This window comes from Parasteatoda tepidariorum, chromosome X2, assembly GCF_043381705.1.
Source record: "Parasteatoda tepidariorum isolate YZ-2023 chromosome X2, CAS_Ptep_4.0, whole genome shotgun sequence".
Classification (NCBI taxonomy): domain Eukaryota; kingdom Metazoa; phylum Arthropoda; class Arachnida; order Araneae; family Theridiidae; genus Parasteatoda; species Parasteatoda tepidariorum.
This window is the reverse complement of record NC_092215.1, coordinates 38,503,069-38,522,568: the sequence shown is the minus strand read 5'-3', so window position 1 is coordinate 38,522,568 and position 19,500 is coordinate 38,503,069. Positions and strand designations below refer to the sequence as shown.

Here is a 19,500-nt window from a genome sequence, read left to right as displayed (position 1 = left end):
ATTTATTTCATAGATCTTGTACCACTAATATACATGAACATAGATATCATTAAAAGTACTCTTCTCTCTTTTAGTGTGCTTACAAATGGAGAGAGGTATATTTGCATTAATAGCACCAACAAGTGATCCTTCATATGACACATTTGCTGCCTATTCAAACACATTCCAGATGCCATTTGTTAGTCCAGCATTTCCGCAACAAACGAGCTCCGACAGACCAGCCAATATTGGGGTTAGTTTGAGGCCTAAATATCTAAGAGCAGTTGTAGATATCATCAATTTCTACAAATGGAAAACGATCATCTATCTTTATGACTCCGATAATGGTAAGTATTTAAGTAATTTATTAATCATTGCTCGCGTTTGTAATTTAAAATAAATGGGAGGTTATGAATAATTCTCTGGATAATTGTACCACTGAATACAGTTGAATTCCCCTCAACCGTTCACCATTCATTTGGATTTGTTTCAATCAGGTTATTCAAAGTTAATTAATCGGATTAAATTTTGGTGAAGCACGATAAGTTACAAAAGTATTCAGGTAAAGAATGGTTTCTCATTGTGGGTATTGTTTGATATGCAGTATAAAATGGGCAGATATGTCTGAAATGGTTGTCAGATTTGATCATAATTGGAAAATTAAATTGAAATAGTTGCATTAAATTAAAATTCTTCAGGTAGCTTAAACATTTTGTAAGAGAATGTTAAATAACATTAACCCCTTCAAGCAGACATTTTTTGAAGAAAAACAAACAAACAAAATCAGTTTTTTTATGCAAAAGAATACACTTTAGAACATAGTCTTTTCTTTCGGTACTGCGTTTTTGTTCTATGGAAAAAAGCTATGTTCAGAGAGGCCAACTGCTCCGTACACGCCAAAATAATTGAAAAACGGTAAATAACTACAAAGAAAATTTTGCAAATATTTGATAATTTTCTTTCTTTTTCTTGATTTATAAGAAATTGGGCACCTGGGCCGCACTGAAGGCCCATATCCCATACATCAAGAAATAGTATAAAAAGTTTAAATAAGTTTGAGTTCAGCAGTCTATGGGGTGACTGTTACAGGAAGACAAGCACCTTGCTTGCATAACTGAAAGAAAATAAAAATAATAAGAGCAACTTGCTGTAAATATATGTAATAAAGAGTGCTTTCTGAATATTGTATTAATATGGCCAAAGCAAAATATATCAATACAATAGTGCGAGGAGCAACTTAAAAATTGAAGCGAAAATAGAGCATTTTAAGTAAAAAAATAAGACATGCCAAGCGAAGAACAGAAAATAAGTGTAAAAAGATACAAAATAAAATATAAAATTTAACCTATAAAGTGAATAGCGAATTAAAATAAATTTGCTCGCTCCAGAATTTTTCAAGAATTATTTAAAATATTTTTGCAATAAGTTCGCCAGATTTCAAAATATGAGAATTGAAGTGCAGAGGTTAGAAGTGTAAATTGAGGGAAATTTTTGGAGCGTTTTAGTTAAAGCATCTTGCGCTGCATTTTATTAACATATTCAGCATATATATGATTTACAAAATTTTAACTGTTTTCGTATTTTATCAAGTATACCACTTACATTTTTATCAATGTAATTATATTTTTAGTAACAATAGTTTTTTTTATATATTTTAATTACAAAAAATATCATTAATAACAATCGCTTAGTATAACATTTTTGAAATCTAGCGATATTTTAACTCAAGATAAATGTAATTCACACAATACAAGGATAGAGCATTATAATAACACTGGGGATCATTTTTTTCCTGTTGCATCATATGTTTGAACGGATCTCAGATATTTTGGCATTGCTGATTTCAAATCTGAAATTTGGCTTCACTCAACAAGCTACTGTTTTATACAATTTAATAACATAATTTAAACCGAGATTCTATAAAATTTATTCGAGTGATTACTATATGTTTTAATTACAAAAAATATCATTAATAACAATCGCTTAGTATAACATTTTTGAAATCTAGCGATATTTTAACTCAAGATAAATGTAATTCACACAATACAAGGATAGAGCATTATAATAACACTGGGGATCATTTTTTTTCCTGTTGCATTATATGTTTGAACGGATCTCAGATATTTTGGCATTGCTGATTTCAAATCTGCATTTGGTTTCACTCAACAAGCTACTGTTTTATACAATTTAATAACATAATTTGAACCGAGATTCTGTAAAATTTATTCGAGTGATTACTAAATGCTACATAGGGAGTAGTAAGGAGAAGGCGATAATATATTTTAGTTTATGACGCGATACGTTATAGTCATATGTTTTTTCGTCTTAAGTGATATTCTCAAAGGAGCAGATAAGTGTATATGAATGTGTATGCACCAATACTTTCTTTATAAACTTGCATTCAAACAAAAATAAACTTCACTAATATATCATTTTAAAAGAAATTTTTAGCTTTCAAAACGAATCTATTTTCAGATTAGAAATCCCCATACCCGATTTAAGAAAGATCAAGTACTTGTAAAAATGCAACAAAAGCTAGTTTCTCAGTGTTATATACCTCCTTTTATGTCTTGTGAAATATTTCTGAAGTTACAGTTTTAGTTCTTAAACGATGTCCCAGGTGATTTATGTCAGTAAATGCTGTATTGTAATTCTCGTGAGCATAAAAACTTACATTCTTACATGACAGTTCAACGTAAAAATATTTCAGTAAGTTTAGACATTTATGAAGGTTAATCATTACTAAAGTAAAACTATTATTTGTATTTTTTTCCCACATTTCGTAGTTTTATAGCACAGAGGTTTCCCTTTCTCAATCTAAATTTAACCGAATCATTTCAAATTCTAGACTTGTTTCATCTAAATTGCAAAGTGCTATTATTAAAAATAGAATATTCTGCAAAAATTTCAAATCTTAACGTTTAAAACTTAACAAAATTAGTTTCCCAGTGTATTTATTACTATACTTTTTTTTATTTCATTTTAATTGCCGACCAGGTGGCTGAGTCAATGCCTCCTATAACTGAAAGCCTCCACACGGATTTTTATAGGTAGTCCGAGCAGACCACTGTGAAGGATATTCACTTTCTGAACAAGCCATATAATACAAAATCTAGTTAAAATAAGAAAGTGGTAGCAAATATATGACTAAAAATTTGTTTTATTTATGAATATTATTGGTTTGCCTCATTCACTTGTCAACCACTACAGATTCAATTCTCAAATATATATTATATATTTCTCTCAATTATTTTTATTAAAGGTTCTGGGTTCATGCACACAACTGGCTCCCTATTTAAATAGTCTGCGCGGACTACTTATAAAAGATAGTGTGGATACTTTCCAATATAGGAGGTGATGGCTGAGTGGTTAGCGCACTGTGGAGCTGATGGTAGCGGGTTCGAATCCCACTCAGGGCATGGATGTTTCTTTCTCTCTGTGTTCTATGTCCTTTGTGCGATTGTGTGAATGCGACCCGCCCTATAAACGGGTTTGTGGTTGTGTGACGTGGACGACGCTACTCCACCACCGTGGCTTAGCCATTGGTGCCCACTGGGTAACGATAAGAAAGTAGCAATTCTGGCATTTCTGAGGCCAATGGGAGATAGACCCAGGTGCCCACCATTGAAAAAAAATTCATTTTAATTCAAATTTAAAACCATATTTATTTCATAGATCTTGTACCACTAATATACATGAACATAGATATCATTAAAAGTACTCTTCTCTCTTTTAGTGTGCTTACAAATGGAGAGAGGTATATTTGCATTAATAGCACCAACAAGTGATCCTTCATATGACACATTTGCTGCCTATTCAAACACATTCCAGATGCCATTTGTTAGTCCAGCATTTCCGCAACAAACGAGCTCCGACAGACCAGCCAATATTGGGGTTAGTTTGAGGCCTAAATATCTAAGAGCAGTTGTAGATATCATCAATTTCTACAAATGGAAAACGATCATCTATCTTTATGACTCCGATAATGGTAAGCATTTAAGTAATTTATTAATCATTGTTCACATTTGTAATTTAAAATAAATGGGAGGTTATGAATAATTCTCTGGATAATTGTACCACTGAATACAGTTGAATTCCTCTCAACCGTTCACCATTCATTTGGATTTGTTTCAATCAGGTTATTCAAAGTTAATTAATCGGATTAAATTTTGGTGAAGCACGATAAGTTACAAAAGTATTCAGGTAAAGAATGGTTTCTCATTGTGGGTATTGTTTGATATGCAGTATAAAATGGGCAGATAAGTCTGAAATGGTTGTCAGATTTGATCATAATTGGAAAATTAAATTGAAATATTTGCATTAAATTAAAATTCTTAAGGTAGCTTAAATATTTCGTAAGAGAATGTTAAATAACATTAACCCCTTCAAGCAGAGATTTTTTGAAAAAAAAACAAACAAAAAAAAATCAGTTTTTTTATGTAAAAGAACACATTTTAGAACATAGTCTTTTCTTTTGGTACTGCGCTTTTGTTCTATGGAAAAAAGCTATATTCAGAGATGCCAACTGCTCCGTACACGCCAAAATAATTAAAAAATGGTAAATAACTACAAAGAAAATTTTGCAAATATTTGACAATTTTCTTTCTTTTTCTTGATTTATAAGAAATTGGGCACCTGGGCCGCACTGAAGGCCCATATCCCATACATCAAGAAATAGTATAAAAAGTTTAAATAAGTTTGAGTTCAGCAGTCTATGGGGTGACTGTTACAGGAAGACAAGCACCTTGCTTGCATAACTGAAAGAAAATAAAAATAATAAGAGCAACTTGCTGTAATTTGACAATTTCCGCTTACTTTTTAAAAGGTATAGCAGTGGTGAATAATATAAGCCTACGAATTATTTAGAAATTGTGGTGGATAGAAATCTACTAAATTGAATTTATTAAACCATGAATAACAATTGATAAACTACCACTTTAAAATATATATTTACTGTCCTGAGCAAGTTGGCATCTCTGTATATTTTATCCGTGAATAAATAAGTGTTATAGCTTACAATCCTATGTAAATGATAAATATCAATAAAACGATTTTTTGTCTTAGCTTTCACATTGTTATTTTCAATTCTCGATTATATTCGAGTGAGAAAAATTATAACAACATAAAATACAACTCCGCTCAAATTATCTCGAGTGTGCACAGTTTAGCCTGTTTAGAGTTCTCGAACTAACTCGAGCGCCCAAGTTAAGGGGTAAAGGACAAATAAATATAATTTAACCATTTATTAACTATATTTATAATGTTACCCAGTAAGTGTACCTTACTTTGGTAATAAAATCATCAAAAGTTACAATACAGGAGCAATAAAATACTCAACGGAAATCACGCACGCCATCCTTCAAGAAATCTAATCTAATATGGATTCAGTTGGTAGTAACATGTTGGTCTAGTTCTATTCATTTCCGCTTGAAAGCTTCATTTCCTTGACAACAAAAGACATCGAACTTCACTCCTGCCGACTACTCCGTTGTGTCTCGTGATCTCCTATAGATGAAAGAAAAGGCAAAAAAGTATTTATGAAACCTTTTGATCTTAAAGATCTAAGTGATACCCTTCAACACCAACCAAGACATTTTTTACTAAAGATACGGATTCCGCTGATATTTCTATATTTAATAGAATTTCTATTAATATTTAGATAGAACTCCAGACAATTGACAGTTTGATCTCATATACAATATATGTTGAAATTATTTATATGTAGAGGTGGACAAAATAGTTTTATTTCTAATTAAAAAAAGTATTGCTATATTTACCATTTCGTTGCCACAAGAAAAAATATTTTCTAAAATTTTATCGAATTTTCCGAAATTTCCGAAAAACTGAGACTTATCCTGCTAAATTTTTTTCGAAATTTCCGAAAAAATATTTTCGGAAATTTCGGGGTTATATTCGAATAATTAATGAATTGTTTGAGGCAAATTGATGCTTCTTAAATATGACCTACATAAAGCTGAAAAGGACTAGGTTCTTAACCCTTTGCACTCTGATGTCACCTCTAAGGCGCAATCTACAGTTGCCCCTCTAAAATTAAAATTCTTTGCCCTTTAACCCATTCGCGCCGACTGTCACAAATACGTGCCAGCATAAAACATTATCAATCAGGGTAAAAAGATAAAATTGGTAATCAAAGTATTTATTTAGCAGTTCATTTGTGGTCGGAGTTATAATTGTTTGATTTATTTAATTCGCCATTACTTTGTTCAAAATAAAACTATTTGGTTATACTTTGAATAAACATTGATTATATATATGATTAAACTAACAATAATTAAAATAAAAGCAAAGTAAGTCTGTCAAATTAGCAACGCCTACATTTAAGTTACCGTTTTTTATTTAATTTCAACTTGATTCTGATTTTGTAAAAATGCTTTTCTGAATCACCCGTCCCCAAGGGATTAATAACTAAGAACCACATTATTTCTATATTTTTAAAAATTATATAAAAATAATGTATTGTGTAATTAAATGATTTAGTGCTTATATTAAATTACAGCATTTTAAGGTACCCGGAATGCGAAGGGTAAAAACAAACATAACTAACTCCTTCAACACAACTACATTTGGATGTAACTTAAATTACATTTGCCATTAACACCTCATATAACATAAATAGGTCTAATAGCAGGATAAGTCTCAGTTGAAACTAAAGCTACAACTTTTCCTTATACTTTGGCGGATTGTAGTCGTTGTTTCTGTCGGCCATTAAGGCAACTGGGAGTGGTTGTTCTTGTTTCCCAGAGGCACCATCTATGGCCAGGAATTCGACTTCTGCCACATGCATACGTCACATCCGTTTATTGGGTGGGCCGATTCTTACAAGCATTCATTCATCCACAAATCTTAACTTGGAACTGAGCCAGAGAACGATCAATCTCCAATTCAGTACCCCCATAAGTATAATTTGTTATGAAAACATGGAGGACTTTGCGACTCGAAATATTTAACGTGCACCGGTTCTCATTTACTACACGGGGAGTCTTCAGCTGGCAGGATTCGAACTCCCGTTCTCCCAAACGTGAGGCCAGCTACCTACTAACCAGGCTATACCGGCCCCTACTTAGAGGGTTAAAAATCTAATTCTGTCTTTAAATAATTATTGATGCTTTTTTTTCTTTTCCGTACCATTTTTACAAAAAAAATTACTCTACTTTTTAACATTTCTAAGCAAACATAAATTTTAAAAGAAATCTGGAAAATGGAGTATCGGAAAGTTTGTAGCTACAGAATCTGCAACAAAAATAAAATAGCATGTTTCTTTTTCCCCTTGGGGACGGTTGATTCAGAAAAGTATTCTTGCAAAATCAGATGCAAGTCGTAATTAAATAAAAAACGGTAACTTGAATGTAGTCGTTGCTGATTTGACAGACTTAAGTTGCTTTTACTTTAATTATTGTTAGTTTAATCATATATATAATCAATGTTAATTCAAAGTATAACTAAATAGTTTCGTTTTGAACAAAGTAATGGTGAATTAAATGAAACAAACAATTATAACTCCGTCCACAAATAAACTGCTAAAGAAATACTTTGATTAACAGTTTTATCTTTTTATCCTGATTGGTACGGTTTTATGCTGGCACGTATTTGTGACAGTCGGCGCGAAAGGGTTAAACAACTATTATTATTATTTTTTTTTTTTGCTTTACAGTAACTATTCTCCAAAAGAAGTCCTTTTTTTACTTTTATAAACAAAAAGAAGTTATAAATTTCTGGTAAGTTGACCTCTGGAGCGTTTGTAGCTGCAGATTCTACAAAAAAAATAGCATGTATCTTTAAATATTTATGATTAATTTCTTTCTTGTTTGGTTTTCAGCACCTATTCTTCAAAAGAAATTATTTATTCTCTTTTTATATTAACAAACAGAATCTTAAGAAGTAAAAATAAACCGGAGATCATTAATCAATCTGATACTACAGATTCTGCAACAAAAATAAAATAACATATTAAAGTATATATTTATTTTTATTTTTAGTCATAAAACAGTTTTTTTTTGATGTTTAAAAACAAAGAGAAGTTATGAATTTTAGGGAAATTTGTCACTGGAACTTTATTAGTTGCTACTGATTCTACAACAGCAAAAAAAAAAAACACGTTTCTTTGCATAATTATCATTATTTCTTTTATTTATTCTTTCTTGGTTTTTAGTACCCGTTCTTCAACTGTCTTTTGTTATTTTATATTTAGAAACATAAATAAATTGGAATTTCCGGAAAATTGAGTACCACAACATATGTAGCTACAGATTCTATGAAAAAAATAAATCAACCTACTTTTCTTTTTTGGTTTAATAAATCGTTTCTGAAAAATCTTAGCACCATTTTTTAAAATTTACAAACAAAAGCAGATTAAAACGATCTGGAAAATTAAGCACCGCAACATTTGTATCTACAGAATCTTCAACAAAAATAAAATAATATGCATATTTAAATATAAAACTGGGTTTTTTCACAGTACTTTTTACCTCAAAAACCAAAAAAAACTGCTCTTTTTCTGCATTTAAAAACAAAGAGAATTTATAAATTTTAGGAAAATTAGTTACTGGAACGACAGTTGTGGACGCCAAATTTACAACAAAAAATAAAACTTATTAATAATGATTACTATTTCTTTCCTTTTTGGTTACTAGAACCTGTTCTCCATAAAATTTTAAAACTGCTTTTTTTTCGTTTTATATTTAGAAACAAAAATAGACTGGAATTTCAAGAAATTCGAGTATCACAAGATCTGCAGCAATATATTCTACAGCATAAACAAAATAACCTATAATTATCATTTTTCATTCCTATTTGTTTTACAGTACCTCTAATCTAAAAAAATCTTAGAGCTGTTTTTTGACATTAATAAACAAAAACAAATTGAAATTTCAGGAAAATTTAGTTCCAGAGCTTCTGTAGCAATGGATTCGTCAAAGTAAAAAAAATGTGCTTCAAGATTTACGTAAAGATGAAAGCACATCTAACTCGCATCACCCGGCAATGAATATTTATAAAATAACCTACCATTAAACTGATTGGCAGAAAAGGATGCAGAGAAAATAATTATGTTACCAGTACTTCATGGATATTATGAGACCTTAATTCATGTGAAATAATTTTAGATACATAAAATTAGCTCATCATTAACGATATAGTGGGTGAAAGCATCAAATCTTTACACTAATAGCTTCATGGAGATAAAAATTTTCACGTCATAAAAACTCCAAAGCACTCTTTAACAGCTATTAAGGCTCTATTAATGGTAGTACCAATTTATGAAGCGAACCTCTTTTCAACCTCTTCCACATAATTAACGTTCAAGCTTTTTATTCAAGAAAATTCTTCGCATAATTTGTGGATGAGAAAATGAGGGGAATCAATATACGCTTTCTTTCACTGTTATCTTCAAGATAGTAGGAGTATCTAAAATAATTTTTATCTTTTATCGTATTAATATTTCTGTAAGAGTCAATTCTAGCCATGCAAATCAGGACTGTCAAAATATTTAAGCAATATATATATCAGGGTCCGTGAAAGAGTAAAAACTGGTAGTGAAACTGCGTTATTTATAGCTGATTATCGGGAAAAAAAGTGATTATATGTGATTGTAATGGCATATTAACTGGGGAATCAATATATGTTTTTTTTTTCACTGTTATCTTCAAGATAGTAGGAGTATCTAAAATAATTTTTATCTTTTATCGTATTAATATTTCTGTAAGAGTCAATTCTAGCCATGCAAATCAGGACTATTAAAATATTTAAGCAATATATATAACAGGGTCCGTGAAAGAGTAAAAACTGGTAGTGAAACTGCGTTATTTATAGCTGATTATCGGGAAAAAAATTGATTATATGTGATTGTAATGACATATTAACTGGGGAATCAATATATGTTTTTATTCACTGTTATCTTCAAGATAGTAGGAGTATCTAAAATAATTTTTATCTTTTATAGTATTAATATTTCTGTAAGAGTCAATTATAGCCATGCAAATCAGGACTGCTAAAATATTTAAGTAATATCTATATCAGGGCCCGCAAAAGAGTAAAAACTGGTAGTGAAATTGCTTTATTTATAGCTGATTATCGATTCAAAAATTGATTATGTGTGATTGCCGTGGCACATTAACAGGGGAATCAATATAGGTTTTTTACTCTTCAAGATAGTTGCAGTATTTAAAAAAAATTTTATCTGTTACCGTATTTATATTTCTTTACGAGTCAATTTAAGCAATATAAATCAGGTTTGCTATTTATCCTCAAAAGAGTAAAAAAACTGGTAGCGAATTTGTTTTATTTATAGCTGATTATCGGGAAAATTTTTTATTTATTATATGTGACTTCCATGGCACATTAACAGGGGAATCAAAATAAGATTTTTTACTCTTCAAGATAGTTGCAGCATTTAATATAATTTCTCTCTGTTACGGTATTTATATTTCTTTACGAGTCAATTTAAGCAATATCATACCTGGTAACTTTTAATCCCTTCCATTATCATTTTTCCCAGTGGTATTAAAATGGAATTAAAACTTCAATTTTAATCAAACAAATACATTGTATTTGAGAAAACTTAAGTTGACAACCATGATAGTAACGCATATTAATATATGTGCTTAATTTTTGTAAGAATAGTGGTGATCAATATCATTTAAAAATTAAGATTATAAAAAAAAAATAGTATATAATTACTACCACTTTAAATATGAAAATAAAATCCTCCGGAAAATCCGGAGTAGTTACCAGGTATGCAATATAAATCAGGGTTGTTATTTATCCTCAAAAGAGTAAAAAACTGGTAGTGAAATTGCATTATTTTATTGTTGATTATCACTGCTGATCACATTACTACATTCACGTCGTAAGGTTACAGAAATGAGGTAACCTTACAACCTACATGACCTCATGACCTCCAACGGACTGTTGCGGAATTGCTTTACTTTTTAACTTGAAACTATTGCCTCTATCAAATATAAAATATGCTATTTATTTCACTTCAATGGTAAGAAAAAAAATCTTTTGTTTACCGAGTTAATTTCATTTTTAAAATATGTTCATAATGCCTTTGATAAAAATGGCAGTGTAGTAGAATTTGATCTAAGTAGTACTTTTAATTTTTTGATAAAAGTACTTTTCTCTTAGTTATGGAAATATTAAGGAGGTGTCTTAAGTATATAAAGGGTTACACGTGCAATTTAAAGTAAATAAGTATTTTTATAATCTAGGCATCTAGAGTTTAAAATAGGTAACAAATTTTAATACGTTAAAATTAAACTTCTAAAAATATTCTTTAGCATTATGTAATTAAAGCTTACAACAAACTAAACCTGTACATTGAATTAAAGTAAAATAATCGGCCAAGCAAAATTCGTCAAAGACTCAAGTCATTTATTAAGCTGAATTTACGTTTTAACTCTACGAGCTTCAGCGAATGAAACTTGAATTCTTTGATATTTTTGTTTCATTTTCTGATTAATTATTCGAGTGTCTCTACAACGACTGGTTACAAATCACCCAGTTGCTGAGTGAGAATAATGATCTTTTCATCGAAATCAATTGTTCCTTCTTCCTATGCGCTTGCCGCTAGAACCGAGGATCGTAAATTTTGGTAAGCCTTTGCAGATGTTATATCCTTGGTAGAGGCTCTCAAGAAGCTGGAAGAATTTCGCTCATTATTTTGCGCATCATGTTCATTATTTTTATCAAGATTGAGTAAAAATAAGGTATCCCTTTCTTCTGAGTTAACTTTTGTTCATGTAATAAGTCATTTCATTTTTGAATTAAATAAAGTCATTGCAAATAAATTTTGATTTTAAAGTGAATGCTTCTAATTCATGAGTTTTCAAAAATGTCTGACACTACTTCTGATCAAGCCCTGAAGAGTGCTAAGAGACTCTAAAAGTAACAGACAATAAAAATAATTTCTATGAACTAGTAACACTGTTCTGCGAAAAATAATGCACTATATATTTCTTTTCGTATTTTAGTTGATGCATTGTTTAATATTCATTGAAAAAAGTACTTGAATTGACTCTATTTTAAAATGTACTATTTTAAAATGCACGCTCTATTTTAAAATGGTATAAAAATGCGATTTTTGAAAAATGTGGGAAATCAACTGTTTGAAATTTAACTTTTCAAAACTTGGTTTCGTTGATATTCTTATTTAATTTCCTGATTCACCGAGTTTTTGAGTGAAAATAATAAATAATAAATTTCTTCAAGCTATGTTTATGAGACTTTATTACTGTTGTTTATAATCTCATCTTTTGTGTGATTTTTTATTGTGTTTAATTTTTAAGAGGTATGTTTAAACATTTAAAACAACAATGCGGGTACCTTGTGTCTGCACCACACATCCACTAATGTTCTTGTTGCGTTTTTCACATTTAGACATTCCAGATTGTTTTTAAGGTGCATGCATTAGTACCTTAATGTAAAATTCATGATGAATGGTTATATGGCTGATTCAACGCCTCCTATAACTGAAAGCCTCCACACGGTTTTTTATTGGTAGTCCGATCAGACCACTGCATACCTGCCAACTCTTTCGGATTTTCCGGAAGATTTTATTTTCATATTTAAAGTGGTAGTAAATATATACTATTTTTTCTTTTATAAACTTAATTTTTAAATGATATTGATCACCACTATTCTTTCAAAAATTAAGAGCATATATTAATATGCTTTACTATCATGGTTGTCAACTTAAGTTTTTTCAATTGCAACGTATGTGTTTGCTTAAAATTGAAGTTTTAATTCCATTATAATACCACTGGGAAAAATGATAATGGAAGGGATTAAAAGTTGGCAGGTATGCCACTGTGAAGGACATCCACTTTCCGAACGAGTCATTTAATACAAAATTTAGTTAAAATAAGATAGTGGTAGCAAATATATTGCTAAATTTTTTTTTTATTTCTGAATATTATTGGTTTGCCTTATTCACTTGTCAACCACTACAGATTCAATACTAAAATATATATGATAAATTTCTCTCAATTACTTTTATAAAAGGTTTTGGGTTCATGCGCACAACTTATTCAATTTTTAAACAGTCTGCGCTGATTACTTATAAATGACCGTGTGGAGGCTTTTTGATGTAACAGGTAAAGGCTGATTGTGGCCTCGGGAATCAAGATAATAAATTCACGTTTATGCATAAACAGAGCGTTTTATTAAATTTTTGTATTACGTCAGTGAGAAATGAGGTAACATTTCTCTCTGTTAACTTTTAACGCTGTTGCTAAGGTACTGTTAACTCTTAACTGCTTTGTCTTTCTGTGTCATATACTCTTTTTAAATATAAAAACTGGTAATACGACTGTTTCAATATTTTAATTTGTTTCGAGTGAAGCAAAGTCATTTGTGGTCAGCAAACTATATCAGTAATGTAGATGGTGATTAATTAACACTTTGAATGATACGCTAATTTTACAGGGCTTGTTCGTCTGGCCACACGGCAGAGATGCCAACTGCTCCGGACACGCCAAAATAATTAAAAAAACGGTAAATAACTACTAACTAAATTTTGCAAATGTTTGACTATTTTTGCTTGCTTTTTAAAAGGTATGGCATGGCATAAGTATTTCATTTCATTTATTAACAGAAAATTGGGTACCTGGGCCGCGCAGCGGCCCCTATCCCATACATCATGAATTAAAAACATTGTGTGATTACATTTTGATTTTGCAACATTATGGTATCGGCATAAGTACTATAAGTGGTGAATTATATAAGCCTACGAATTGTTTAGAAATAGTGGTGGATAAAAATCTACTAAATTAAATTTATTAAACCAAGAATCACAATTGATAAACTACCACTTTAAAATATACATTTGCTGTCCGGAGCAAGTTGGCATCCCTGCACGGTAAATAACTACAAACTAAATTTGAAAATATAGACAGATTTTGCTAGTTTATAAAAGGCTTAGCATGACATAACTGAAAACAGTGGTGAATTATAAATGCCTACGAATTGTTTAAAAATAGCGGAGGATAAAAAACTTCTAAATTGAATTTATTAATCCAAGAATCACAATAATTAAGTAAATTTCGAATAAATTTTCTGCAATTCCATAAAAGAGTGTAAATTTTATAGTTCTATATCATGTTATACGCTGTCAGTCAGCTATTTTTCGCGGCCTATGTGAAAGGTCAGGGTCAGCAAGCGGTGGCAGACGCAGCCTAAATGTAATTTCAGTGTCAGCCACCGGTGGTTGACGCGGCCTAAAAGGAAAGTCCAGTGTCAGCCACCGATGGCTAACGCTGTGCTCAACGTGTTAATTAAGCTAAAATTGTATGCTTGAATTTTTTTTTATTCAAAAGATAAATATATTTTGTATAAAAATTATTGAAGCAGAAATTTGGTACTTATGAATTAGATGAAACACTTTGGTTTTTCGAACTTTTTTTTACCATCTTTTTTAAAATTTACGTACAGTGGGAAAATTTTGGGGAGCAAAGGCATCCAGGTCAAATGTATTAATTATAATAATGGTAATAAATTCAACTAAAAGGTCGCATTCAGAATTTTTTTTCATCAAAAAAACAAATATAGTTTGTATAAATTTTTAAACACTAGAATAAAAGTCTTCGCGTTGAGCCAAAAAGGTTGTTACTTATAAGTTAAATTTAGCTTTCTTGATATTTTTTTACCGTGTTTTCTAAACGGGGGGCAATTTTTGGTGACGAAAACGCATTCGCGTTTTGCATGACATATCAGTATAAGTGGTAATAAATTGAACTTAAATTTTGCATTCGAATTTTTTCATCTGAAAAGGTAAATATATTCTGCATATATTTTTGAACCATTAAAAAAAGTGTTTGTGCAGAACCAGAAAAAATTTAGTACTTATAGATATAGTTTTCTCTTTCTTTCTCTACCAGTTTTTTTTTTATTATTTCCTAAACGGTGGGTAAATTTTGGAGGTGAAAATGTATTTGTGTTCCATAAAATATAGCAGTAATATAAATGGTAATAAATTGAACTGAAATTATGCAGTTGAAATATTTTTCATTGAAAAAAATAATAAATATATTTTGTAAATGTTTAAGTACCAATAGGAAAAAAAAGTAGTGCGTGGAGTCCCTCCGCGCGGAAGAAGTTAAACTTCGCAAACTGTGACGTTAATTGTAGAAGAATCAGCAGTCGTAGAAGGTTCACTAGTTCTATTCAACGACTCTTTTTCCTTCTCCGCTCGCTTCCGTGCTTTGTAATCACGGTAATATTGTGCATTTTTTTCCTCGTGGACCTCTTGAACCAGTGGAAGTGCTTGTAGTTGCCTCATCGTCCCTCATCGTCTCGCCCTGGAAAATGTATTTGGATTAATAATGTATGTGAATGCGTCTTAAAGTAAATTCAGAAGAGAAAACCTAACAATCAATTGATATTCACAAGAGACGTACCTTGACATAACCTTAAAGTTGTCTACCAAGCAGCCATGAAAGAAAAATCTTTATAATTTTTAGAATGACGAGAAAAGGGTCAACTTGGCGCATCGGACGCCTTTACCTTGCAGAGTTGCTGGTATTAATCGATTTAAAATTCCTCGATCGATNATGCTAGTGAGAACCAAAACAATATGGAAATGAATGAGGGAAAACTGTATCCTATCACGTTATTTCCCGGCCAATAAAAATGTAGCGTTAAACGTTTAACGCAACCTTGTTGGAAGTCGCATAAGAAGTATAACTTCAAAATAATTAGTGTGTTGAAAAATTTTGTATTTATGAACTAGATGAAATAATCACAATTTTTTCAACCAGTATCTTTCTAAACTTTCCGTAGGGTGATCAACTTGTTAATTACTCGTAATTCTATACTAATGTTCTATACTAATGTAAAATTTTATTGTGACTTAAAAATGCCTTTGTGAAAGAAGTAGTAAGCCGTTAAACTCAGACAATTTAACAATTCCAAGTGTTGACTACAACTTGAATTTAAAAAATTGACGGAAGCATAGTTTCTGATAGAGTATAGATATTTATCTTTTTAACTTGTTATTCATTTATAATTTTAAAAATAAAATAATTGATTTATCAGTCTTTAAATTTTTGTCGAAGGAATTTCCCGTATTATAAGATGCTTTTAAATCCTAAAAGTTAATGTTTCCGAATACATTAGAACAAAAAAAAATATTGTATACTTTTTAACAAAATATGAGCATATTTTTTCGTTTTGACTTTCTCTTAAGCTTGAAATAATCCATATTAAATAAATAAAAATCTTTAAAATCCTGCATATTATTTTCTCTGAAACATTAAAAAAAATTAAACCTTTCTTTTCAAAAAATAAAAAACCGTATAAAATAAGTCTTTTAAATCTCCTTTATAACTCTTTTATTTATACTAATCACTAAAAAATATCTTTTGAAAAGTTTTAATACATAACTTTTTTACGAAAAGCAAATCTGTAGGAGCACTACGGATATTTGAAAAAAAGTACACGTATAGAAAGCATACTTATATAACTTTAAGAATAATACTTGAAGAAAGAGCACTTAGAAGACAGAAGTTTTTCTATTTTCTGCATAGATTTGTTTCGATTTTTTTTTGTTTTTGTTTCTCAGTCTTTTCATTATTTTTTCACATTTGTTAAGTGTCAGCAGTAAGTTTTTTTACTACACTGACTCAGAAAAGGTTTCCTATAGACTTTTTGGCTTCTGGTGATTTCCAAGGTTTTGTTTATCTTGCTGCGATAAGAGCAACATTCATTTTTGGATAGTTATCTTCTTCTTTGTTCAGCATTTCTACTCGATTTGATGCTACAGAATATTATTTTATATTTTTCATCTAGTGTTTAACAGCTGATTTCGGTTTATAATTAAGAAATCTCATTTTAGTGTTTGTTTTTTTTAACTTTTTAATTAAAATTATTTTAAAACTGCTTGTAAGTTTAATTCATGCTCAATTAATCTTCATCGAAATAATAAAACTACAAAGATTCTTTTAACATATGAAAAGAATTTAATTTTAATATTCAGTAAGCTTTGCGTTAAAATACATCTAACTTTTTAACACCAAGTTAAATAATATGGACAAATATAATAATAGATGACCAAGCCTGCCAAAGATTTTAACATTTATTGAACATTTCACAAAAAGTGTAACAATGCATAATGGATAAATGTAATAATAGATGACCAAACCTGTCTAAGATTGTAAAATTTATTGAACATTTCATAAAAGGTGTAACAATGCAAGAAGGTTAAATAGAAATAAATTGAACATTTCATAAAGGTCTTTAAATGCATTTTTGAAGAAAAAAAATGGACATAACTCATCATATATGTTTAAGAAAATTGACAAGACATGAAATGCACATTTAAAAAAAAGACGCAGCTCATTATGCACGTTGAAGAAAATGGGCATAGCTCTTTAAGATCCAAGAAAAATATTTATCTCGTTTTCTTAAATTAGTGATATGACTATTGTACTTTTTAAAACAAGTTACTTGTTTCCTTTAGCCTTTTCATATTTTGAAAATTCATAATAAATATTTTTAAATATTTTTGTCTCCTTGTTTACTAGCTGTTTCTGTCCATTAAATTTTCCTATTTTTCTGGTACGTTGAACGTAGTAGAAAGAAGCTGTTAACAATTTTGAAGGCCGTTGTAAGTATACTTACCACTATGTTTTACCACTTTTAATTTAGGTTTCCATTTTTCAATAACTTCAGCTTTCTTGAAGTGAGTTTGAATGAAATTGGTAACCATTTGTCACTTTTAAAAAACGTATAAAAGTTATAAAATACATAATTCCTTTTGAAGTTTGTAGCATTTAAGGAATTTATTTTATAAATAAATAAAAATGAAAGTCAGTAAGTTCCTAATAGGTCATGTTCAATATATTTACCACCAAAAAATATGGCATTTTTATAAACTAAATGAGTTATTTTTTTTTAATATCAATTACTGTTCTTAAAACAATTTCAATTCCAAAAATACTTTAATTTACCTTTACTAGAAACAAAGGGCCCGTTAAAGGGTTAATACGTTTCAGTTTATGATGCGATACGTTAATGTAATATGCCTTTTTGACACAAGTTTTAATTACAAAGGGGCTGCCAAGTATAAAGGATCATGAACATAGCAGACAGTCTATGTTTATAACTGAAAGCCTCCACACGGTTTCTTATAGGTAGTCCAATCAGACCACTGTGAAAGATATCCTCTTTCTGAACTAGTCATTTAATACAAAATCTAGTTAAAATAAGAAAGTGGTAGCAAATATAAGACCAAAAATTTGCTTTATTTATGAATATTATTGGTTTGCCTTATTCACCTGTCAACCACTACAGATTAATTCTCAAATATATATATGATAAATTTCTCTCAATTACTTTTAGAAATAGATTTGGGTTCATGCGCACAACTGGTTCACTTTGTAAATAATCTGCGCGAACTACTTATAAGAGACCGTGTGGAGGCTTTTTGACATAGGAGGTGATGGTTCCTTGACTTGGAAAAAATAAATTAGTGGCAGTAAAGATTTTTCGTCAATCTTTCATTTGTGAATTACGAAATTATAACCGAGTTATATTTTTCACCCATATATATATATATATATATATATATGGGTGAAAAATATAACTCGGTTATAATTTCGTAATTCACAAATGAAAGATTGACGAAAAATCTTTACTGCCACTAATTTATTTTTTCCAAGTCAAGGAACCATCACCTCCTATGTCAAAAAGCCTCCACACGGTCTCTTATAAGTAGTTCGCGCAGATTATTTACAAAGTGAACCAGTTGTGCGCATGAACCCAAATCTATTTCTAAAAGTAATTGAGAGAAATTTATCATATATATATTTGAGAATTAATCTGTAGTGGTTGACAGGTGAATAAGGCAAACCAATAATATTCATAAATAAAGCAAATTTTTGGTCTTATATTTGCTACCACTTTCTTATTTTAACTAGATTTTGTATTAAATGACTAGTTCAGAAAGAGGATATCTTTCACAGTGGTCTGATTGGACTACCTATAAGAAACCGTGTGGAGGCTTTCAGTTATAAACATAGACTGTCTGCTATGTTCATGATCCTTTATACTTGGCAGCCCCTTTGTAATTAAAACTTGTGTCAAAAAGGCATATTACATTAACGTATCGCATCATAAACTGAAACGTATTAACCCTTTAACGGGCCCTTTGTTTCTAGTAAAGGTAAATTAAAGTATTTTTGGAATTGAAATTGTTTTAAGAACAGTAATTGATATTAAAAAAAAATAACTCATTTAGTTTATAAAAATGCCATATTTTTTGGTGGTAAATATATTGAACATGACCTATTAGGAACTTACTGACTTTCATTTTTATTTATTTATAAAATAAATTCCTTAAATGCTACAAACTTCAAAAGGAATTATGTATTTTATAACTTTTATACGTTTTTTAAAAGTGACAAATGGTTACCAATTTCATTCAAACTCACTTCAAGAAAGCTGAAGTTATTGAAAAATGGAAACCTAAATTAAAAGTGGTAAAACGTGGTGGTAAGTATACTTACC

At 30.0% G+C, this 19,500-nt stretch overlaps 1 protein-coding gene across 2 annotated transcripts in view; it reads left to right on the top strand.

Annotated features, from left to right (window-relative positions):
• LOC107436206 (glutamate receptor 1-like) overlaps window positions 1–19,500 on the top strand; it is a 148,960-nt gene that overhangs the window by 53,031 nt on the left and 76,429 nt on the right. For both annotated transcript variants that reach the window (XM_016047817.3, XM_071188134.1), the window contains exon 3: window positions 75–326. In XM_016047817.3, the coding sequence (XP_015903303.3) occupies window positions 75–326 (252 nt within the window). The remainder of the gene's footprint in view (window positions 1–74; window positions 327–19,500) is intronic.